The sequence below is a fragment of the Hippoglossus hippoglossus genome, chromosome 9 (assembly GCF_009819705.1).
Source record: "Hippoglossus hippoglossus isolate fHipHip1 chromosome 9, fHipHip1.pri, whole genome shotgun sequence".
Lineage (NCBI taxonomy): Eukaryota > Metazoa > Chordata > Actinopteri > Pleuronectiformes > Pleuronectidae > Hippoglossus > Hippoglossus hippoglossus.
In genome coordinates this window covers 18,874,162-18,899,448 of record NC_047159.1, presented here as the reverse complement: position 1 = coordinate 18,899,448, position 25,287 = coordinate 18,874,162, and the positions used below count along the sequence as shown (strand labels likewise).

General features: G+C 44.6%; 1 protein-coding gene across 1 annotated transcript; it reads right to left on the bottom strand.

Annotated features, from left to right (window-relative positions):
• Positions 1 to 661: 661 nt before the first annotated feature.
• gas2l1 (growth arrest-specific 2 like 1) lies at positions 662 to 24,498 on the bottom strand. The gene is made up of 5 exons (XM_034595068.1): positions 23,184 to 24,498; positions 13,243 to 13,350; positions 9,385 to 9,481; positions 7,778 to 8,084; positions 662 to 5,476 (listed from the first exon to the last, which is right to left on the bottom strand). The coding sequence occupies exons 1-5, from the start codon at positions 23,889 to 23,891 to the stop codon at positions 3,403 to 3,405; spliced, it is 3,294 nt and encodes a 1,097-aa protein (XP_034450959.1). The 5' UTR covers positions 23,892 to 24,498; the 3' UTR covers positions 662 to 3,402.
• Positions 24,499 to 25,287: the final 789 nt, after the last annotated feature.

Here is a 25,287-nt window from a genome sequence, read left to right as displayed (position 1 = left end):
TAACACATCATAACATAAAAACAACCTAACCTAACATAACATAACATAACATAACATAACATAACATAACATAAACATGAACATACTGTAAATAGACATTGCACTGTAGAGCTTGATCAATATCGATTTTTGGGGGGGATGATGTTGAATCTGATATAAGGGAGTAAAAAAGAGGTAATGTATATATATATATATATATAAATTATATTGGCAATGATTTTTTGGTAAGTTTTTGTATCTGCAAACAACAGGGATACCGATGTGTCTGTGACAGCCTCATATCAGCCAATGCGTGAATTGGTTGGGCTTTGGTTCAAAGCCACTGCAGAGCAAACCCTGAGAATCTAATGTAGACTTAAATGTGTTTCCATCATTTAGTCTATGCTTTGTTTTTCAGTTTATTGTGTTAAGAGTAGGTGTCTCTTCTTAGGACAGAAAAATCTACACAAAGAGATCAGCGTACTACACAAACTGGAGGATTACGCTCAGTATGTTACATCTTAAGTACAAAATGTTGGTAAATCACATTGTGCAGGAGGAATATTATTATTATTTATATTCAGACGATGCAGGACTTTCCCAAAATCCAACTCCAGTCTGCTTTCCACACTCCTGTGACCAAAGGCCCATACAAAAAATTGACGAGGGCTCAGTCATGAACTGCAGAGGAAAATATTTATTACAAGAACAACTTGACAGCGTTTTCAACTTCCAAAAACAGTGAAATCTTTCAGTATTGCTATAATCATACTGTACAAATTCAAAAAAATGTCAAGCAACCTGTACATTTAACTGAACGTTTTAGTGAAAGTAAGATTAGCAAACAAGAAACTATCTGATCGTGAACATTCAGATTTTGTTGACTGGGGATAGCGACTGAGAGAGTTTCATGAAAGTTGTGCAGAACAAAGAACAGACAATGTGAGGACAATCTTCCAATCACAGTTTTTGTAATCGGTTTACAAATGTAATGTCATGTTTGTATGAAGTCACAGTTTATATAATTGGTAGAATTGAAAACCAATTCATCAAAATGCAAATTTAGGTTTAGGCCCAAAATAAATTTTAACTTAGCGCAGAATACATGTAAATATCAGTTAATACAGAGGAAACAAGCTACATATTGGATCAATGCAGCTCCATCAATACTGATACATCATAAGTTATGTGTTGCAACAAGGAGCCAGTATTAAAGCAAATTTCTGCATCTCTGAATATTGCAAAAGAGCCAAAATAAAAATGTATAGTTTGTGTGTGGGATCAGTTTTGAAACGGCCGTTTTAAAGAATCGTGTCTGTTTACATTATACTGTTGAGAAAATTGAAAAACAAACCTGTCCCCCTCCTCATTTGGATCACCCTAAACACTTTGCCACTTACAGTACTCGGGACACAGATGTCACTTGAGCCCACTAACACTCGATTTCATAAATAAATAAATTAGACCAACATCACTCCCCTCTTCACTCTGTACATATTCTCAAACAGTATGTACAATTATAACTCATTCAGTGTCACTGCCCTGCAAAAAATGATTTTTTTCCACAAATGTTTTTTTATTTGCCGCCACATTTTCTAGGAGAAATATTTCACCTCTGAAAAAGTTTAGTTTTATGCCTGTGAATCACTTTCCAAACAGTTTTTAAAAGATGCAACATAAATAAAGATTAGTTTTAAAATTAACAAATGGCCACCGATTTCTCTTAAATTGAGGAAAACATGTGGGTTTTTGTGGTTGTGGCGTTTCTGCAGGGCATTGACACAGTTCCAACTTTTCCACTTACAAATATATTTTACAAACTCCAAACCTGATAAATACCAAATACAGAAGAGCTGGAGCTGAAGCCTCTCATACTGATGCCAACTGTGTGAGAGCCTAACAGGAGAACCTTGATATCCAGTTACAGTATCTATTATTCATGCACTGTTGCACTCATGCAGTCACTCAAGTCCAAATCATTCTTCATCCATCAAACTTCACCTTAACGTATCATTGTTACTGGTTCTAATCAGCATCAGTTCTCATTATTCTACAAGAAACTGTCTTTTTTTTTACTGAGTAAAATATGTCTTTCTTTAGCCACTAGATGTCCCCATACATTGTGTCATGTCTTTGAAATCCTTCTGCTAAGGTCATGTGGCTTCTCGAGTTTCAAAACAACCGGTAGGATTCAGAGGCAATAAATGATATATCTTTATAATGAATTATACACCTACATCAAGTATAATTTAGAATAAAAATTGGCAATATCCCTCATTTTTTTTCCCACATTCACACTCTCCAATTCCTATTATTATAAAGAGATAATGACGGCGCTGGCAAGTGTTACCAAATAGATCTTTGTGATGTGGAGCAAGAACATTCAAAACCTAACCTGCGAATAACATTTAAGGCAAAGGGGGAATTGTCAAGGCATTTCCAACACCCATATTGCATAGCTAAGGCAGCACAGAACTTAATACAGTGAATATGTACATTAAACTGTATATCCAATGCCTTTTTATATACACAAAACACCCACACCTCTCACCAACACCTTATTTACACATTCATTCTTCTTAGCGTTTCTATGCTCATTTCTATGTTAAGCATCGTTTTCCAGAGTACAGTTTGGTCGGAGGAAGAACTCTCAACATATCAGTTTCAGTGACAATGACACAAAGTGATATACCCCTCACTGCTGCTCAAATTAATTCTTACACTCAATCCACTTAAAAGCAGAACGTAAAACATTTTACTGCATTAAACAAAAATCTTAAAAACCTGTAACACATTTGAATTCATTTAGAGATCGGTAGTGCGTGTTGTGTTTATAAAGTCACGAGGAGGACGGGGGGTACCATTGTCTATGTGACCTACTGGCGAGTATATTGAGTCGTAAATGAAGACCACTAGCGTGTAAGGGACTGGAAATGTCTCAGTCGTCTTATCAGCAATCAAGGCAGGCGGAGATTCTATGGCAAACCACAAGAGGGAGCTAATGGATCTGACTAAAGGTTTAGTGTTTACACTGTGTTCGGTTGCAGCTTTGAATCTCTGGCACTTGACCATGCCCCACAGTGGGGCACATGGCAGCACATATGCTCGCTCTCTCTCTAATTCCGGGTACCAACCATGGGAATTTCTTTTCGGGTGTTTTGCTGAAAAAACACCTCCTGATTGGCAAAAGCATTCCAATGCACACATTAAAACAACAGTTAAAGTATTAAAGACCATTCCTTTGGTAATAAATAATTTGGCTTGAGTGCAAAAATAAAAAGCAATGTGAACCCCCCCTGCAGTTATTCAGGCGATAGACTAAATGTAAAAGGAGTGTTTGACATGCAATGAAAACAGTCTATAGCCCAGTCTTATTTTACACAGTAGTCAAAATCCTCCACGTCATACCCATCAGTTCATGTGCTACATCCAAGCTTCATTATCGAGGCTTCCTGACTGTCCAGGGAAGGAGCAATCTTTGTTACCCATGGCTGGGGATCGCGGCTGAGGATGGATCATGTCCGCAAAAGCGTGGTGCAGGCTCTTGCATGTAGCAGGATGACCAGTGGAACGGGAGGTCTGAGGGGACAGCGGTGGGGTGTGGCAGGGTGAGAGTGGGTTGTGAGCCTGCAGATCTCTGTAGCTGACCGGGGTGGGGATACGCGAGGGGCTGTTCTCCGGCCTGTTGTCAGTGCGAGGCCTGATTCTGGTTTTCAGTTTGTGCTTTGAGATAAGGGCCGCCCTGTCCGCCTTCCTCTGCCCTTTCTTAGCCTGCAGCACTTCTCCGTCCGTGTCCCCGTTGGCCAGCGGGGAAGTCGGTGGGGGGGAATCGGAGCGAGATTCGCTCAAACTAAAGCACATGGAGGAGCTTTCACTAGAGGAATCCTGGAAGGAGCAGTCTTCAGAAGGGGGAAGGTGCACGGGTGATGGACAAGCCTCTGGAGGTGGTAGGTCATCACTCCCTTCACCATTTTCAAGGTTATTAGAAAAGTTTGGCTGGTGATTCTCCAGAGGGACACCTCCCTCAGGCCCTGTGCCCCAGCCAAGCTGACCCTGCTGACCTGTCAGCCCCCCTGTAGGAGGACCACCTCCAGGGTCTCCATTCAAATTCCTACAGTGGAAAGCTGGTTGTGAGGGGGGCTGAATAATTAAACTGTCGGACTCTGGCAGGGATGATGAGAGTTCCCTCTCCTCCATGGAGCTAGAGATGGCCGGGAGCTTCCTGAGACCCCCTCCCCGCTCCCCCCAGTGTTCAGGCTCTCCCTGACAAAAGTTGTGTGGTCCTCTAAAGTTGTGTCCGTGAAGTAAATGTAAGGGGTCCTCTAGAGAGAAATGACTGGGATTTGTTCTCTTGGATTCCCTAAGGTCAGGCAGAGTTCCAATCTTTGACCCCACATTCACAGAGGAGGAGGAGGAGTTAGAGGAGGAATAGGCAGAGTCAGTCACATTAGGATCAGCGAGCGTTGGCACCAAATGTGTCACAGCTCCCTGCAGAGTCGCTCCTCCTGGAGCTTTACTCGACACTCCTCTAGCCTGCTGCGTGTTGGCCAGAAACTCGGCCTCAAAGCTGCGATACAGGTCCTGCTCCTTCTGGGGGTCGAGCACAGGAAGGATCTGGAAGCCAAAGCCTATTCCTTCCTCCTCAGGATCCTGCCGCTCCAGGCCTGAGCTGTTCTTGTAGTGGCCACGACCAACAGAGCGAGGGCCCTGTGACACCCGAGGGGAGCGAGCAGAATGATGGTGAGAGTTTCGCGGAGATGAGTGTGGTGAACGCCGACCTCCTGAGGTTACTGGCGGCAGTAGTCTGCCTTTCCCTGTGGAGGGTGAGCGAGGGGCAGGGGGTCTGGGGGTAGTTATAGTCTTCTTGTGGGGGCTGCTGTTGTTGCTCTGAATCCCTTTAATAGGTGAGTTTGAGCATGAGGACGATTGCCTCTTGGAGAACCCACCACCCACTCTAGGAGAGGAAGGGGGCATTTGTTTGGCCCGAAGTTCCTCTCGTCTGTCAGACGGTGGGGGCTGAGGGTCTCTGTAGCAGTGAGCGGGACTCGGGCTGGCATCACTGGCCCGAGTACGGCTCTGTACCTTACTCTGGCTTTGGGAGCGTGGAGCGTTGAGCCTTCTGGCGCCATCGTTTCCGAGGGAGCGTCCCCTCTCTGTGCGAGATGTCCGAGTTCCATCAGAGGATCCTTGTGGTGGGTTGGGTTTGAGTATTGGAGCGAGTGCAGCTCGTTCCCGAGATTGACTGCGTGCTCGGGGCAGTGAGGGACGGAGGGACGGGGTCTTATTTCCTGCTCCGGGCCTCTCGATCATGTGCTTCCCCTCTTTGCGATTGACAAGCAGGATGACCTCTTCACCAGAGCGCCGTGACGCACCACCAAGAGAGTACCGCCCCCCTCCCCCTCCTCCTCCACCTCCTCCTCCTCCCTTAGATGATGCTGTGGAGGAGTCACTGTCTCCAGACAGACGTCTTGTTACTGGCAACATTGTCTCCTTATTCCTACAATGTGGAAGAGACAAAACGTCATTAATATATTCATTTATATGAACATCTCATGGTCAGTTTTCTCATGGATAGAAAATGTACATTTATTGGAATCCTCTGTGTCATTGTCCATGTACAATGCTCTGCTGTTTAAACATTGGATTTGTAATGAAAATGAGCTATTTTAGATTCTGTTATTGATACTGTATTTATAGCATATATTCTCCCCTCTCTGTATTTCTATTCACCTTTACTAATAACCTATATTGAAGATTTTGTATGTTTTGTATTTCATATTTTTGTTATTTTTGGCTGTGGTTTTCATATGAGCCATTACTGGTTTTTACCACACCCCACATTTCATTTTTGCATTTCATTTATTTTGAATATTTTGTATTTATGTTGTGTGAAATAAACTAAACTAAACTAAACTATAAAATAATACCAGAACGAGCATACTGAGCTTATCCCAGTATGCCCTCTTTAGTCATATTACTACAACAGGGACAGGATGCTACCTCTGACTCAGCTCTGACAGATATATATATATAGTAAATATTCTCTTCCTTCGAACCATGAGATGACATGTAATGTGCAATGCTGAGTATTTCTGAGTATTTCCCAAGCAGCTACTGCGGCACTCAGACAGTGTTTGTGACCTGAGGCTCTGTGCTTCTTGGAACAGTGGACAGTGACAGCCAGGGGGATTACAGGAAAGTTAAGAACAAGTGGGAGCAGGATTAGAGGTCTTGAAGATTTTCTAACCCAACACACAGCCGCACTGCCCTTTCTCAACCAGACTGTCACTGTCACGCACCAGAGGGACCATCAGGTTTAACTGTATACTCAAGTTCCCTTACAGGGGGAAGAAAACCTAGATATCTTTTTATGAGGACAGATCGATCGATTGTGTACTGTTAAAAACATCAGGTGTGCTGAAATATATAATCTTATATGTAAAAGATAACTTGATGCAAATATTATATATTAAAACAGTATATCTACAATGCCAGATTCAGTAGAGCACACACCTCAACAGAGGCCAGAATGTCCCCTTAAATTCAATCAAGCCACACCGAATTTCACACATTCAGTCCGTTAAATATGTATAATTCTTTGTCATCAAGATCCATGAATTATTCTCTGGGAAAAATGTTGAAGATGTAAAGATTGCCTGATCTCACAATGGAAGGTGGAAAACAAAATTTCAAATAACAATAGAACATATTGACCAGTTTTACACAATGGTTCTGTTGTAACTTAAACTTTAAAGCGTAAGAAAACTGACTTGCTGTCTGGAATCCGTGTCTTCATCATGTCAGTCAAATTAGAACTAACAGCATCCTTCAGTCCTGTGTTTTGTTTTCATTTAATCGCAGGTTGTGACTTTAATTAGTGTTTTAATTAAACTGGACTTCTGAAGTTATCCTCAGAAATTAGATTTGCACATATTCAGACGAGGTAAGTCGCCTGCATGGAACCCACCTGTTGACCTACTTCCCCAGTTAGCTGTAAACAGTTGTCTGTGAGATTAGTCCTTATCTAGTCTGGCGCGCTTGTTAAGGGATGCCGCACCCACACAGGGTTAATTCAAATGAGCCGCTGCCTTGACGTCTGATCCGAGCCATCACTCAATAAAGAAATGAGCCACCCGTTGGCTGATGGCCAAAGTAAACCAACATTCTGCTCCTAATTATGCTCAACAATGGTGCTTTCACAATTTGGCATAGAGGGAAAAGTATGTGACCAACTAAACCTTTTCCAGGCTTCATGGAGAGTGGACGTAGTTTTGAATTGTCCTTTAAATCCCATAGAAACAGTTCCTGATAAAGATCTCAACATGCTTCCTCTCTGGCTCTGATTCATCCAGCCTGCTCACAACCTGATCACTGATTTACCACTTTAGAAGCACGTCAGAGAAAAAGGATGTTCAGACCATGTAAAGAAAGACTTGCCCTCACAGAATCCCAGCCACGATCAATAGTCAATTGTCTAATTAATTAAATGAAAGTAGAGAAGAGTGTGGAGAGCTGAGGAAACATGTTTGGTGTCTTTCTTGTAGCCACTAGGGGGTGCTGTAGGGTGACTGTGTGAGACGGATTTGACAGAGCAATGTCACCTGAGATTAGTTCAAATCTGCTCTGGTCTAATCTGTGGTTTCCTGGCATGTGTGTGTGTGTGTGTGTGTCCTGTCTGTCTGCTGCCTGGGCATGAAAGAGCAAGTGGCAAAAAACTAAGCTCGCCCTGCCAGTCTACTTGTGAGGGATTCATTTCATCCTCACACATCCGCACACCTGCGTAGGAACACACACTCGCCTGAGAGGATTAAAGTGTCGGGGTTCTGAACGGTCCCGTGGCGGCCGTGGAAGCAGATTCCGGGCTCCGCCAGAGTCAGGCTCAGTGTGGCCCAAAGTGTTCTGGGTTCGGCTCGGCCGTGTGGAGGAGGTGGCACAGGGAGCAGAGGGGGGCTCCGTGGGCCGCCTGTCTGGGGGCTTGTAAGGTGCAATGCCATCGTTTCGCCAGTGTGGTCCTGGGCTGGTGGAGCGAGAGGAGTGGGCACTGGAGGACTTGCTGTGGGTCCCCTGACCTTGGCCACTGGCTTTAGCCTGGTGGTAACGGTGGGCTGTGGAGACAGAGTGATAACAAGCGGTTAAGACCCAATGAGTCTGTTTAAGGTTCATAAATGCATCATAACTAACCACATCAATGCCATCAAGCATAGCAGCAGTCGAATAAATACACTTGCTGCTTCCTTTAGAGATGAAGCTTTACTTTTCAAACAAGTGTATAAGAGAACTGCCGATGATCCCACCATTTAGGGAGACCATTTATAGAACACATATTTCCATAAACACTGTGTGATCTTCAGCGTGGCCTATTGTGGCTTGAAATGTAACACCAATTATGATTTCAGCCTGTGTCAGCTGTCCAGAGTTCACCCAGACGTCACCGCCTCAGCAGCAGTTTGGATAAGGAGGGGCCGTCTCACCCAGCATAGTTATGAAGATGTGTCACTGCGCTGCTTATCAGAGGGACTGTAAAGATTGAGTGGTTCCGTTTATGAGCGGGGGAAAAAAAGGTTGTGTGAGTTGAAATGAGCTGCTACACTTATGTGTTCAGGTCGGGGTCGAGGAATTGTCACAGTGACCACACATCATTTCAATATCTTATATGTGCAAACCTGTTCACGCTGTCTATATTGTGCTTAAACTGTAGTATTGCAATTTTTTTAAATTTCCTTGCATTTATATCTGTTAACTTGTTTATCCATATGTTCTTACTGATGTTTCTATTTTACTGCCCCCCTCGCTGCTGTAATGTGGCAATTTTCCCTGTAATGCGACTAACTATGGAATTTCTTATCTTCTATTGGTTTAGGATTTAGTAATAAAGACTGATTGTTGCTATCATCTATCCATACATCCATTATCTATACTGCTTATCCTTAAAGGGCTGTGGGAAGAGTTGGAGCCAAGCCCAGCTGACGTGAGAGGCTGGGTACACCGTGGACAGGTGTCCAGCCCATCACAGGGCCAATATACAGAGACTAGCATTCACTCTCGGATTCACACTTACGGTTCAAGTCTCCAATTAACCTGACCCAAATCTGCATGACTCTGCACTGTGGGAGGCAGCCGGAGAAAACCCACACAGACAAAGGGAGAACATGCAAACTCCTCCCTGAAAGACCCCTGGCCCAATAAAATCATGTCACCAGCAAACATTGGGTAAAAAAACAGAGTTTATAATTGTATAAATCATAGCTACATGTCTATTCCTCGAGGACTGACTGAGAAACACACTTTAGTCTGGAGCTGCTCCTGGCCCCGAATCTAACACACAAGACCTGAATCTTTTATTAAGAGACACAACAACACACGTTGTTGTGTAAGGGCCTGACGAGGAATAGTAAGTGAACTCACCAAAAGCAGCACAGCGACACGGGTCATGCTTGTCCAAATAGTGCTCTAATGTGTCCCAGCCCCCTCCGACGCGCACCATCACATGAGTGCGCAGGACCTGAGGCAGAGAAAAGGGAAAACAAGGCTTCAATAGATAAACAAGAGGGTGACGTACGAATTCATGCACAAAAAAAATGTGGCTCCACACAACCACACATGTTGCACAAGTCAATAGATATTCAAATTCCAGCAGCGGGGCAGCCTGCCGAAGGCCGGCTATGGCCCTCAGTGTTACATAACATCTAGATGCACCCCTGCCTGTACCCCTTCCCCTTCTCCCTCCCCCATCCTACCCTTTCTCCCACATCACCCCCCAGCTGCTGCCATTATGAGGGCTGTCCATTGCCATGCCAACTCATTAAACAAGAGTACGGTAGCATAATAAAGAGCCAAAGTGCTGTGAAAGACTTTTTTTAGGCCTCTCTCTCTCTCATGCCTCTCAGCTGGCTTCCCTGTTTTCAGAGGGCAGCAGGGTGAATTAGCATGGTAACAACTCCCCCCCCCCCCCCCCCCCCCCCCCCCCCCCCCCCCCCCCCCCCGCTGTCCTCCCTGCTCCTCAGCTGAGATTTCAGTCATCGGTGAGAGGAGCAGAGAGGAGGGAGGGGGGGTAGCCACAACAGAGGGGGGTTGGTGGATATGTCACTTCTTCCTCTCCTCTGCTTTCTGAGGCACACACATCCACAAGATCACACCGAGGAACCTCGCTCCCTCCAGGCAGAAGCTGCCGTCACCGAGGCGGCACACTTGGCCTGACGTGACAGCCCCGTGGATGTATCCCCTGCCTCGGGTTGTGTAACAGGGTCTGTCGGCCACATGTTTTAAAGGTTGTTGCCGTGTCTCTGAAGGGCGTGCAAGGCAGAGCAATAATGGTACATCCGAGTGGGCTAGCACAGTTGTTTTCCACTAAATCACACGTGGCATTGCGACTCATCCCTCATCTGTTGAGGTCCCAGACTCGCCCCGTGTCTGACCTCCATCTTTCCTCTAAGAAGAATCCACTGTGAGTCTCTTCATTGACCTTTCTCCTCTATTACATCAAATTCTTAAAAACAGCTGATCTGCTTATCTCTACCAGACCTGAGAGTATAAACTGCTGATCCTCTCCACTGCTCTGGTGTTATGTCAGTGACAGGTTTGTGTTTTACTGTCTGTGTGAGGGTCATAAGGCAGCAGTGAGAAGCAGGGCTCATATTTGTAGCATCAAGAAGCAACAGGGGGAAGTGATTCGATCTACTGACTCTAATTGTGACTGCTAATTGTATCTGTTTTATCTGTAGTGTTTACCACGACTGAGGTGTTGCTGTGACATAAAAAGACTCACATCCCCCTATAATTCAATTTTGACAGTAGAGGAGCAGTAGGTTCCATAAAAACAGCCACTGGGAATCCAAATAGTCAAATGTCTTATTGCAGTGTGATAATTGCATGACTATAAAGATAATTATCAAGGGTCATAAAATGCTACTTGCACAGTGTGAATTTCCAGACAGTCAGCTCATATAATCCCTTGCAGTCATATAACAACAGACATTCTTTGTTAATGATTTTTAGCCCCTGTTTCATTGCAACACATTTATTATAACGCATTTCATATATTATGCATGATGCTGCGGCACATCTGTTGAGGCTGAACATGTTTTGGGACCATTTCTCCCTTTTGAATCTGTGGCTAAGCTTCCAGATTTCCAAAACCTCTGAAGGGGTATCACAGTCTTCACCAGTGTAATAGCGAGAGAGAGACCCAGTCCCTGTTTCTATGGCAACAGTGAACAGAGAGACTTCTTGTGATCATTGCGTGGGCGTGTTGAACAAATTTCTCCTTGAACCTTGCTGGTTCGAAAATTAAGCTCATGGTTCATTTCAGCTGTTGTGCCCCACGACTGAAGGCATCTCTCCCCTTTAGCAGAGATGCCTCCCTGGGGACAAAGACGCCTTATTAACTCCCTCCCTCTGTTCGCATGGCGCCTTCGACCATTTGCTTTCTCCACTTCATCCCCTCGATCAGCCTGAGCTCCTTGTAGCAGCTTTGGCAGCTGAATAGGGGTTTGTCGGCTTTCAAAAGCGGCTGCCCGCTTCCTGCCCTTTGGAGGAATAAAGGAAATGTGTTGGGTGCACTTGTAGCGGCTCAGGCATATGGATGGCCATCGTCATCCCCCAGTGAGGCATCAGGAGAGGGCGGAGACAGAATGAAGAGAGCTAATCTGACAAGTCAAATGCTCCCTGACACAGACACACGCACACACACATATACAAACACTGAGTCCTGCCCCAGACGGGCACATTCAAAACAGTCTGTGACAAACATGTTTGGCTGCTCCAACACACTCACTCCATTTTATGGCTGGCATGATATTTCTAAAGGGTGGAGGGAGGATTATGTATTTTTATAATATAATGAATGCTTATTTATTTATTTCCTTACTCTGGCAGGATGAATCTTTTAAGAGGGAACAATTAATGGCTTTTTTTGTGGGGGGGAGGCTCCTAAAGGACAACAATCCTGTCTCTGTCTCAGGACTTTATTTCTCCCATGGCAGTTACACTAAAGATCAATATTAATCTTTCATAAAGAAAGGTTTAGAGAAACACACTACATGTATCTCTTAATAGTGACTTATGTCTAACATAGTGATGGACTGTATTTCTTTAATTAGTCTGCATCTTAAAACAAAATAAGTTAAATGAGTCAAAAGAGTTGATCTACTTTACAAATCAGGTTTAATCTATTACTTTATTATAAATTATACATTTTCTTGGATTTGCCATAAATTTGGAAATTCCACTTTAAGTCTAATGGCGGCTAATGTGAAAATGATTGTTCTACTAATGGTTAGATACCGGCATCTTAAATTATTTATGCTTTTGGAGAAGACAGTCAAATAGTGCAAAAACTGGGTATGACTTCCCATTTTAAACTACAAAATGGAGAATGTTATTTTTTCTATGTCAAAGGGAAGTTTCCAAAAAAATTTATAAAATTCCCACTACAATAATTTTCAAACTGTCCCTTACCATTAGTCATACTAAATTCAGTTCATGTGACTTTAGCTTTTGGAATAAATGTGCAGTTCCCTATGAAAAAGAAGTAGAAAAATACACGTGTGCCGTATACTTTAGCATGTTGAACGTATCACGTCTCCCTGTCTGGGGAAGGTGGCGCTGCTCAAAGTGAAGAAATATTGACATTACTGGGCAGTCATGCAGCCCAGTCCTGTCCATGAAACTTGGACAGCCAGGCAAAGAGTCCATTAATCTGGCTGCGGTACATTTTCGGTAATTGAGACCAAATCGATCCCTGGTATCATCCAGCCTCCCCTCCCAGTCCTCTGAGGCCTTCTGTGGGTACGGTGGCGGCTCTCAACCTTAAACTGAGACAAGCAGTCTCGCCGAAACAGGCTAGAGGCAAGATAAGGGCCGAGTCAGGAAATGACCTAAAGCTCTATTTGTGTCTTAGTGGAAAAAAAGTCCAGTCCTGGGATCGAGCCATGAGAGAGAGAGAGAAATTATAATGTTGTTCCATACACTGTTGAGTTCTCTAGGTTGTGATGCAGCAGAGTGGTTCATCTGTTGATACCGTATATAACCTTGCCCCTGTTGAAACATATGATGCCATATGTCTGCACCATATGGTTCCATACAATTACAGGCTTCACGCTCTTTTATGCTATTGACCAAAGTAGCCTGTGTATATAGAGCTGAACAGTTATAACTGACTTAAAGGATCATTAAGGTTTGTATCAAAATAAAAAGTAAAGCATACACAGACATGTAACACAGTGACGGGTAATCAGCTTGATGTTTGTGGTGATGACAGCTCACCCTAATGAAGATCAGTGCACTGGAGTCTCCCACTTTGTACTTCCCCTCTGACACCTTGATCATGGGAAACTGAGCCGGACAGGAACATCGGCCCAGGATCTCTCTCACCTAAAGAGGACAAAACATTTCATCAGTCAGAGCTCACAAACATGACTCACACATCTGTAAGGAACCTAACAGCATTTCCTGTTCCTGAGGTCAGTGCCCCCATTTGAAAACATGAAATCATGTATAGACACAGAAAGCCCTATGGTCCTGAGCCCTATGTGTCAGCAACACAATGACTCGGTTGTATGGTTTGAGAAACGAGCAGTTAAATGGGATATATGAGGTCGATGCAGTGAGTGTGCGTCATCTTCCTGTCAACTCCTCTGCTCTCTCCAAGCACCTACCCAGTGCTGAAAGGCCCCACCCCACTCTCTGACCACATTAAAAGCCCTCATCTCATCCCTCCAGAACATTTTGGTAGTTTAGTTCACCACAAAGTGCCACAAAAGCACAAAAATACATATGTGCACGTGCTAATGAAACCCCTCCCTCTGCAGCTCCCTGCACTGTTACATGACGACGTTCATGCTGCATCACAAACATCACAAACTGAGGAGAGGGAGAGAGAGAGAGAGAGAGAGAGAGAGAGAGAGAGAGCTCATAAACCAGACCGGCGGTGCTGATGATGTCAGCAGGCCCCCGTGCTGCCAGCTGGGTTTTGAATCGAGGGCCCCGTGCCCTTGCTGTGGTCGCGGGTGCTTATTAGCCAACTGGAGTCAGACACAACTGCAGGGTGGAGCGAGACCCGCCTGTGCAGCGCAGGGCCCAGCTCATGCAGGACTGGACAACTTTCATGTTGTTCTTGGCGTCTCTCTCTCTCAGACAAAAGCGTGTGAGTACTTGTCGGGCCGGGGAGGGAGAGAAAGTCGAGCAGCACAGTGACGGAGGAAAAAAGAGGAGGATGAGAGCGGCTACCTGTGTGTGTGTGTGTGTGTGTGTGTGTGAAAGGGTGGCCATTACAAAGGGAGGGAGTGCATGTTATTACTGTAACAGCCATCACATGCCGTGTTAGAGAAGTATTTCAGGTTGTGAGCTCCCTCCCTTAGATGTAGAGCATCTTTCAGGCTGCCAATACAGCTAAAGGGATGTAGCTTGTTTGTAGTGTGTGTGTGTGTGTGTGTGTGTGTGTGTGTGTGTGTTTGGCCTACAACACCTACATTAAAGTGAGCTCAGAAGATTAGGGAGGCACCGTGTTATTTTCTTGAAATAGCACCCCTCTTCTCTGCCGTGTAAATTAAAGGGGCAGGAATCAGTGATAAGCCTCAGCAGCATCTCACCTGCCTCTCTGTTCTCCCCCTCACCTGCCTCACCCACCTCTTTCCCCCCCTCTCCTCTCTCAGCTGCTTTTTGTTGCCTTTCAGTTTTTTTTATTTTTAGCCGAGTGCACGAGCTGACCAGCCCTATATTTGTCTTTTCTTTGTTTTGCTTACATTTCTACATCTGCTTGCTCGCTCTGCCCTTCTCTCTCCGCTCTGTCAGTCCGTCTGTCGTTGTGTCAGTGGGTGGACTACAGCCCTGTTTGGAAAAACCCCAGCCTGTGACTTCATGGAAAGATTGCTATGGCAACAGACACACACACACACACACACACACACATAGCCGTACCCTTCCCTTTTTACCCGTGCAGTTTTCCTTCTTTTTTCATTCTTAGTATAGTGAAGCTATTCTCTCCGCACCAGAACACCAACTCCCCCCAAGAGCTGAGGTCATAAGTTTTCCTCCAGAGAGGAGGTGTAGCGCTCACACACCGTCTCTCACAAGAAAGACTGAGCGGGAGACATAGTCGAGCCATGAGGTGTTTTAATAAAAACTTAATCAATAGCAGACCTGACATTTGATCTATTTACTCTGTCGAACATCTCACATGAAATGTGTGCACTTCCCATGCCGTTACTGTGTCAACAATGGATACACACACTGAAACTAGAATACACACATGAACTCTCTCTCTCACACGCACACACATGCTTATACATACACACAGTGGTGGGATGTAAACAAAGTACATTCACTTTGTTACAGTACTTGAGTACATTTTCCATGTATCTGTACTTAATTGAGATTTATTTTTGGATACTTTTCACTTTTACTCCACAAAATATATCAGCTACTATCTGTACTTTCTTTACAATGCACTGCATTACATGTTCACATGGTTTTTACATATTTTTAAAAGTAACCAATGACGAGACCGGAATTGGTCCATTGATCCAATCGGAGCGGGCTGGTAACCTTAGAGCCCGCCTCCTTTAGAAGAGGCCACTGCTGAGACTCATTCATAAGAGAGTCTGCATTATTCTTACATTAAACAGAATGTGCAGTCAAGGCACAGTTGATGATGTCTTAGAGGATTGCATAAGGAAACATACTACACTCTTTTTACTCTTAATACGTCATAATGTGGCACTTTTACTTGAGTACATTTTTGTTAAGTAAAATGTTTAACTACGTCCTCCAGCGCTTGCATAGACACAGTGCAGAGAGAGATAGGCCGGGAGGAGCGAGACAAGGTCACGCAGGAAACATGCGGAAGTGGAGCCAGAACAGTGAGAAAAACTGCAGGATGAATTATAGATGCGTGCAGGTCACAAGAGAGACACTTTCAGACCGAGCTGCAGATGTTTGAGAAGGAAAAGAGGGAGAGAGAGAGAAAAGAACAGTGACTGAACAATCCACAGCGTGCCCCTATACTGGGAATGTGCTGCATCTGTCTTCAGAGTGGAATGCAGAGATGCTTGTGCAAGAGCAGCAAGAGAAACATTTTCATTATTAAGAGACCGCTGTGACGTTCCCCATGAAACTGAGAAGGTGGGTTTGTCTCCGTGCGGCTTAATGCACAAGAAAATACACAGAACATATTCCTTTAATGCCCCCCCCCTGCCCAGATCGCGTCATGTGCTCAGTGTAAGTCAACAATCTCTTCAGTCTTTTCCTTCCTGACCTACAAACATCTTAAAGGACTTTCGTGGAGGAGATAGGCTGAGACGGAGGGCTGCCCAAACCCTGGGGATGTACAGAGGAAATGGGAGGAGGAGAGAGATAAAGATGTTTAGGTCCACATTTTCTTTACTGTTAAGTGATGTGGACTCCCATGTCACACTGTACAAGACTGTGTACTGTAACAATGATATCATAAAACAGTGAATGTAAAACGTTCCCAGTTTTGTGAATTTCTTCTTAATCTATTGGCAATATGAGAATACACAACAAATAGTTCTGAGTTTCACTTCCTCATTCAGAAAGTGATTTTAACTTCATAAATGTACACACAACTATATAAATATCTGTCTGTTCTCCTTGTGACTCAACAAGCCGTGTACAACTAGTGCTCTCGTCAAACAGAGGTGTGCTGGCTCTAACAATAAAAAGCTGATGATTACAACATCTCACTCCGCAGGAATTTACACGAGGGTGGTTTCAGCACTTACTCCTGCGCATTTCTGTGAGAAAATTGGAAAGAGGAAGAGGTTTATGACGGGAAACAAAGTGCTTTCAAAGAAAAGAAAAATGCGAGGAATATCAGCACAATCAGCATAATCATTGGGACTTTAAAAATGTAACCCTGTTCTTTGATGACAGAGGATCTTCTGTCATTACTTGCAACTTCCCATGTTGAAACAACCTCACCATCAGATAAGCACAGAGGGATATGAAAACTAGGCCACAGGGGGCGACTACTTGGCGGGGTGGAGATTTTTTGAATCTTGGAGAGGTTACAGCTCCACCACCCACACGTAAACATTCCTAGATCCTGTGAACACACACTGAAAACAGCCACATATAAGACTCGATGCTCCTATAACCGCTGGTCTGACAGCCCGGATAAACATCTCCTCTGTGGACGACCATGCTACATCTCATAAACATGAAACTGCCTCCTTTGCACAAATGATCTCTTTAGACAACCTGAGGGGTGAAGGGAGGATATGAACGACTGAACGTACGATAATTATGTTTTCTAATTAGGTTGGACCTGCAGCCTGAGGGGAGGAGCTGGAGAGAAACTGAAGTATTTAGAGGCTGTTAGCAGCTCGACCAACAGGCCGGACGAGCTGAGACAAGATGGATAAACAGAGTATGATCAAGGTTGGGTTAGTCAGTTAATGCTGGTAACAGAAGAGAAACAGAATAATAACAATATACTTTGGAAATTAAGATAAATGAAGAATGCATTAAAGCTGTAGTTTGACATTTTGGCAACTACTTTTCTTGCAGAGTTTGATAAGAACGTTGAAATCTATCTGATAAATTAAACATAGTTAAGTTAAAACGAGTCTTATAGCTGAGGCCACATTAGGTTCTCAGCTACACATTGGTGCTAGTTATAGGTTTCTATCCTCATTTGTTACTGTACAGCGGCGGAAAAAGCTGACACCCCTCATGAAACCACATTAAAATCCATTAGATCCCGGTTGGTTTTTCATCTGCACAAAATAAAAATCGATATAATCGAGGTGGATTATATTATGATGGATTATGTTACCTTCATATTACCCATAAACTGAGCTCGGGCTGCATGTTTTCCCTTGTTTCCAGTCTTTATGCTAAGCTAAAATAAGCAGAGGCTGGCTCTCTAAATATTTACCAAACAGATATGGGTGTGGTGACGATCTTCTCGTCTAACTCTCTGCAAGATGTCGTCTTTCCAAAATGTTGAATTATTCATCCAAAATAACTGTTTGATCAGGGCGAAAAAAAGCAAATCATACTGGGCCAGACATCATCGGAGAGAACCATGCTCTAAAAAAATCAATGTCTGTCTTCTGGCCACATGACAAACAGCCCATCAGGGGCTGGGAGGATATCTATAATCTAATGGACATCAAGTGCTGTAAGGTGAATAATTCCATCATTCATCTCTTTCAGTCAGAGAGCAGTGTAATCAGTGGGTGCAGGGAGCTGGATATCACGCCGGCGTCTAACTCATTTGCCGCTTTGTTTTGATGAGGCTCCACAACACTCAGCACTCTCCTCCTGACATGCAAGGTTAGAGGAATGGATGTCCGTCTGAGGACTCTCTGTCATCCTGACAGTCTCTAGCTGAGACCAGCTCAGAGTCCGAGGCAGGCAGGAAACAGCCAGATCGCTCACACAGACAGTGGCCTGCTCAGATACACACCAACTTCACTGATAATCATGCAAAAGATAAGTAAATGGCACCAAAACACTGCAAATAAAGACATGAAGACGTGCAATGTGCAAAGCGTGGAGTCAGCTGTTTCCCCCCATGGAAAACAGTGACGCAAGATCTGCTCTCTGCTGTCACTGAGAAAATAACCTGTAAAACACGAAAGCCACACAATTGCTTGTGACATGTGACACAAGAGAGAGAAACAGTGAAGGATGCCACGCTCTCTCAGCAAAGCGTGTAAGTGTGACCCAATGCAGAGCTTGATGACCTACTTTTCCCCTCCACTCTCTCTACTGTAGCTCTGCCTCCCACAGCCACATTCATAGCAGTCAGGTTCAACAGAGTGTACAGTAAAGTCACTCTAGGCACACGATCTGTCCTCCACTCCCCTTTTCTATTCCATGAATGCATGTATTGGACCATAAGGTTAATGGCCGAGAGTGGCCACACACACATAATACACACATTCTTTGCTTTATCCCCTCTGCTCCGCTGGTGTTTCCATCCAAAGACGGAGACGTCAGCCTTTGGTTACCTCGCTGCCAACGGTGTCAGTCTATTCATTTCCTCTCCTCCACGCCAGCAACAAGACATATTGTTCTGCTCCTTGCTATCATCTCCAGTGGAGACAGGAGTGGGGGATGGTGGGGGGAAAACAGGACTCGCGCATTTATGAACTAAACAAGCACTGAATGTTGAGGCCGCGGGTGAGAAGAGACGTGAAGCAGTAAAAATGAGTGAGCAGGAAGAAGGAAAAGATGATGAACGAAGGGAGACGACAAAGGCTGTGAAGCTCTTCTGGTCTGTTGTTTATGAGCTCAAGTATTGTTCTCTATAGATGCCGATATGCATGGAGTAAACATGTGAACAATTAGAGTATGCATTAAGGGGTCAGTGGGTTGAGTTTTAATTATTATATATATATGTCAGTTTGCCCAAGGCCTAATTGCAAGACCTAGAAAATACACAAAAAGGTTTGTGTAGTTAGCTAACCATGCTCCTTTCCCTAAGGCTCAAAGCAGCATATAGGAAAATACTGCTTCAATCAAAGTCACTGATATAATCCCTCTCCAATGGAAATATTATAGAAAATCCCCTAATGCACAGGATAAATGTATATGTGGAGTATACAGTGATGTGGACCAGCTGCTGTCTGTGCCACTCATGAGGAGAACAGATTGCATGAATGGGGGGGGGGGGGGGGGGGGGGGGGACCTTTAGACTCACAACAAATCACCGACTCAAACTACGTTGAAGGAAATGAGATGCCGGCCACTTCCTTAACTCTGGAGCGGAAAGCCGTCCCACTGTGAGATGAGTAAGAACATACGCAGAGGCAGATCAGAGGGAGACAGGAGGTGAGTATTTACATGAGGGTGTGTTTCAACCAGGAAAGTAAACCTGACAGACAACGGCTTTAAGGCAGTGTAAGATTAAAACCTATTATATCCAGCGGGTAGTTGATATGACACATCACAGAGTTTAATGAGTCACTATAATGTTACATAAGTGGTCTGGGTGAGGGATTATCATCATGTTCATTATTGTGAAATTAACCCCAACAGGGTGATGCAGCCCCACGACGAGAAGCAGACGAACAACTGGTGATAATTGGTGATTATTGTGATTCTTAAAGAGTCACATATCCTGAGAGCGAGTTGCACTATGAGCGATCACTGTCTGTTAGTTTATACTCGTTAGAATAACGACACATAATCCTGTTATCATTACGCTTGTATTGTCTCAACAGGAAGATTAATGTGATCACCCAACCCAACAATGTCTAGAATAATGCAGAGTTGGTAAATGTACAAATCTCATTGAGATGTTTTGAACAGCAAAGGAATCAAGTGCCACACTCTTCACTCACTTTTCTCAGTGGAGCACTTGGGGGGATTAGCACCAGAATTAACACACTCATAAATATCAGTGGCCTTAACATGTCTGGTTGATTCCATCAAGATCCATGAATTATTCTCTGAGAAATCAAGGAAAATGAAAGAAAAAAAAAACCCTAACCCTATCTCGTGATATTAAATAAAGTGAAAGTAAATTCCTAGATCTGCCCACTGATCCTGATGCACACCAAAATTGAATGGGTGCTTTCTTGACCCATACTGTATCCTTCCGCCAAGTTTTGTGGTAATCTGTCCAAATTGTTTTAGCGTAATCCTACTAAATAACAGAAAAACTCGGACGAAAACATAACCTCCTTGGTCGAGGTAATAACACACCAGAATTTAACGTACTGTTCATATGTGTTTCTGAATATTTATACATGAATATGATCCTACAAAGTGTAGCTTGTCAGACTAAATTGTATTACTCCTACTAGTTGATACACTGCGCCATAAAACTATTTGGCGGTCACGCATACACTATATAATTCACATTTACGACGTGAGGTTTGATATATTGGATGTAATCACAATGTACTGGGTTCACGTCTAAAAAAATCCAAAGTACAAATGGAATCTCAACACTTGCAGCATTTCAGCTTGTGCAGGCATGTGAGACACACCTCAGTGGGAGGTGATGGCCTGATAAGTAATTGATGGCATTTGATCAATAATGGCAGTGGATATGAAAAGGCAAGCAGATCATGAATAAGTGAACAAATTATGTGGGTTTTTTTTTTTTAAAGCAGCTCCAAAACTAAGCCATCATGTCTCTAATCTCTTGCCTAATGCACCAGACAGAAATACACAGAAACATGTGCAGGTTTTCTGCAGGTTAAACTTGACACTGATGCTATAGGAGACAGAAGCCTGGTGATCTGCAGCAGGAGATGAGCGGGCAGCTGATTGAGCAGATATTGATCAAACTATTTAAAAAGAAAAAGGAATTCATTATGAGTATTTTTTCTGGTAAATACACACATCAGGCCAGGATTCAGTGGAATTATGTCTCAGACAGTCTCAGCCACAAAATGGGAACTGGACCACAGAGCTGGAGTCATTAGACAGGATGTCTTAGTACAAGTAGAAAAACTGCGAAACACTCATAATAATAATACTGCCCTATTTTACCACTGCAGCCATTCATCTTAGTGCCACTGTGGTGTCTAGTGTGAAGAGCCTCATGTTGCTGATAAACATGCAGCCATTTCCTAAGGTTTGACATGGAGGATGGAGACTTTTATTCACCAGACGCATGACGACTGGAAGTGCCACATCCTAAATCAGTCAAAGTCTGCCACCATGCAACAGCTGAGGGATCTATGTGTTAGCGTGAACGACAGAGAACATCACAGACATACGCTCTATGGCTCTCCTGTGATCTTTCCTGTCCTGAAACTCAGTCAGGTTGTATAATCCTCAGTCATATGAGTGAGTGTGTTGGACGCATGTCTGAGTACGGACAGCGCACATCCTCTGCCACATGCTCTCCTATTTCTGTCTGCGGAGGTCACACTTAGAAGCTCCTCGCTCCAGTGTGACTGTCAACTGTCTTCCACCCAACTCCCTCTCTGCTGTCCCTCACATCTTCAGTGTCAAAGACAGACATTGTTCTTCTCACCAGCATGAAAATATTAACTCCCCCCCCCCGCCTCCCGCTCACAACCCAAGCATGTGTTCTTCTGCTGGTCTGTCTATCTGTCTGTCTCCTCTTGTAAACTCATGTCCGGCGGGGCCTATAGCTGAGGTCAACCAGTTCAACAGGGCCAATGGCAAGAGTTGATGGTTTGAATTCCACAGGACAGGACACGTAAACGAGGCAAAATGCCAAAGGACATTTTTGGAAGTGCTTCAGAGGACAGCACACAATTATTTAATAATTCATTAATCCATCTCTTCTTGTTTGATGTTGTATTGATTATTCCTGGTGGACAAAGTCAACTAAGAGGCTGAAGATGACCATCAACAGAAAAACATGTCTCTTGCAACCTTGTGTAGAGGCAGAGCTGACCTTTGTTACTTAGAGCAAGCAGGTCATGTTCTTTTAGCACGATTATGCAAAAGCTTCTCAACTGATGTCCATGAAATTTTGAGGGGGTATGAGACATGACCCAAAGAAGAAGCCATCATTTTCCTTGATTTCTCAGAGGATAATTCATGGATCTTAAGTAGGCATGTTTAGGGACTGATATTTATGAGTGTGCACAATTTGGTGCAGATCCAAAATGATAAAACACTGGACCTAGTGAATGTGGTTTCATAGGGGGGCTGTATTGGTGGAGGTATAAACTCTGTTGTGTGCCTTTCTAGTTCAAGAATGCAGGTAAAATGTCACAGAGTTGACCTGTGACATTTCAGAGCTCCGAGAGAGAAACAAGAACTCAGGTGTCAAACACACACCGGCCCTGACAGGTGGGCAGGAATCTAACAGCACAGCTTAAAAACTGAGTTATGTGTATAGATGCATGTACACACCCACACCACAGGGAATCTATAATGTGCCTGTGTTCGTCATAGCATCGACATGATGTTTTCAGAGAGGGTGTTTGACTTTTGACACATGTCTGTGTTTTAGAGTATTTGAGTTTGATGTGCTTCTATCAGCTGATCCTGATACTGTTTACCCCACTGGTTCTGTGGAACCAAGGCCTGGGGGTGAGAAGCCTGTGGGAAAGTGGATTCATCCTGCAGGGACCTTGACATTCCAGTACATCTGTTGTATGAAAACTGAGCTGGAGGATCATAGCACTCGTCTAGGTTGACTTTCATGAATCATAATGTAGTTATGAAACATTTTGGGTAGCAGCTGGGGTCAGAGTATTAAATCACAGGCTAATACGTGGCTCTATTCAGACGGAACTCACCAGCTCATCCAAATTTCGCATGTCACATAACACTCTCTTCGGCTGCCAGACGAAGGGCTCTGGTTCGGGTTCAACTTCGTCCTCCTCCGCACTGTGGTGGCTGCTCTCCTTCCGACTGAAGCCCCTGGTGGGCGCGCTCTGCTCGGCCGGCTGCACCGCTTCGATCCGCAGGCTCTCCTGGTCCCGGATCTCCTCCTCGATCTCCTCCTCCAGCTGGATCAACATGGGGGCCAACATGCCAAACTTGGAGCCGCGGCGCGCCACCTCGAGGAGGCACAGGATGAAATTCTTCTCGTTGCACCTCTCCACCAGGTCGTTGGTCTCGAACATGAGCACGTCCTTGATCCAGAGCTCCTGCCGGCACCAGCTGATGAAGTTGGACACGTTATCCCGGGCCAGGAACGAGCCGGGCACGACGTTGCGCGACTGGAAGCCCACATCCTTGGACGGCACCTTCATGGACCGCGCAGCCTCCGGGCACTCCAGCTGGAAGTCCTGCGCGGCGCGGTTCACGTTGTTGGCGTGCCGGCACAGGGCACAGCCGCTCTCCAGCCCGTCCATGAAGGTGTCCGCGGTGACATCCAGGTCGTACAGGGTGTTGAGCCACTCAGCCAGGTCCTCCTTCATGGCGTACAGGTACTCCTCGCTGGATTTAAAGGGCCGGATGCTCTTGGAGGCGGAGGACTGGATGTTGCTCTGATCAGCCATATTGTCGGATTATGTATCGATAAAGTCTACTTGAGGATTCCGGATTGTCTCATTGCACGACTGCGCTCCAAAGCCTCGCCCGCGGGATGCAGCGAAATAACCGTGTTGACGCACCCATGCCGATGTGCATGTGTGGTTTCTTATCGCAGCTCCTTGAAGCCTGGCTTTGTGCTGCCACGAGCATTTCTGGATGCGGACTGGCCCACTGGCCCTGGCGCATGGATGCGTTTTCCGGATGTCTCTGCGCAGCCAGTTTCCTTTAGAGAGCGCATTGCCGGGAGCCGGAGTGGGAATGAAACGTGTGCGCTCCCGGACGGTGACACACGCCCATGCGTCGAGCGCGGCGAATCCACCCGGTGTCCGGTGGGTCGTCTCGCCCGCTATCAAAATCCACGTGTCACCACCATGTCTGCGCGTCTGCTGGCGGTCGGATCCTTCTCTTCCCTCAGCGGTGAAATCACGACCAGTGTGCAGCAGCAGCACCGACTCCACAGCTCATCCTCCCCTGCAAATAGGCTCAGCCCATGTTGCGCCGCCTCTCGCTGAATATGTTGACCCGCTGTAGCTTAGAGCAGCAGAGCGACTCGGTGGCACATCCCATTATGAGGGATCAACGCTCCGCACAGAGGAGGGGAACTTAACCCCATGTTCTCCAACTCAGCATATGCCATAATACTCCCCCCTAAACCTGACGTGTTGGTTATCAGGGAACAACATGAATACATAAAGTTCAAATACTCATCAATTAAAATAGACCCTATTCTTTTTTTAATTTGATATTACCTTAACCCCATGTTCTCCAACTCATCATATGCTCTTATACAACCAACGAAGCTGACATCATAACCCACATTTTATCACTGCAGCCCCCAAAATACCTAACGTTAAATTAAAATACTAAACTATTCAAAACCATCGTACAGAAATCAATGACAACATAACACTGTGTTCACTAAGCACATGCTCTTATTTCCATTGAACCTGATATGTTTGATACCATAACCCACTGTTATCACTGCAGGCCAACAAATAGTTAACAATAAATTCAAAAACTACACATATAGTATTGTTTTGAATTGTTATGTTAAACTTAACCCCACCTTCACCAACTCAGCACAGGCTCTCTTATACCTGCTGAACCTGATATGTTGGTTATCATTACCCACATTTACCACTGCAGACCCACAAATACTTTACATTGAATTCAAAAACGAAACATTTGAAACTCGGTTCTAAACTCCAACTGTACTCTAAATAATTAAACTAGAATATCACTCAGTAGAGCGCTTACCTCCGCCAAGGCTCAACAGTTTAATTTAAATTCACTAGATCCAGATTTCTCTCTGGATCTGCATCAAAGTTTCATGGATTCAACCTTGGGTCAAATATAATTAAG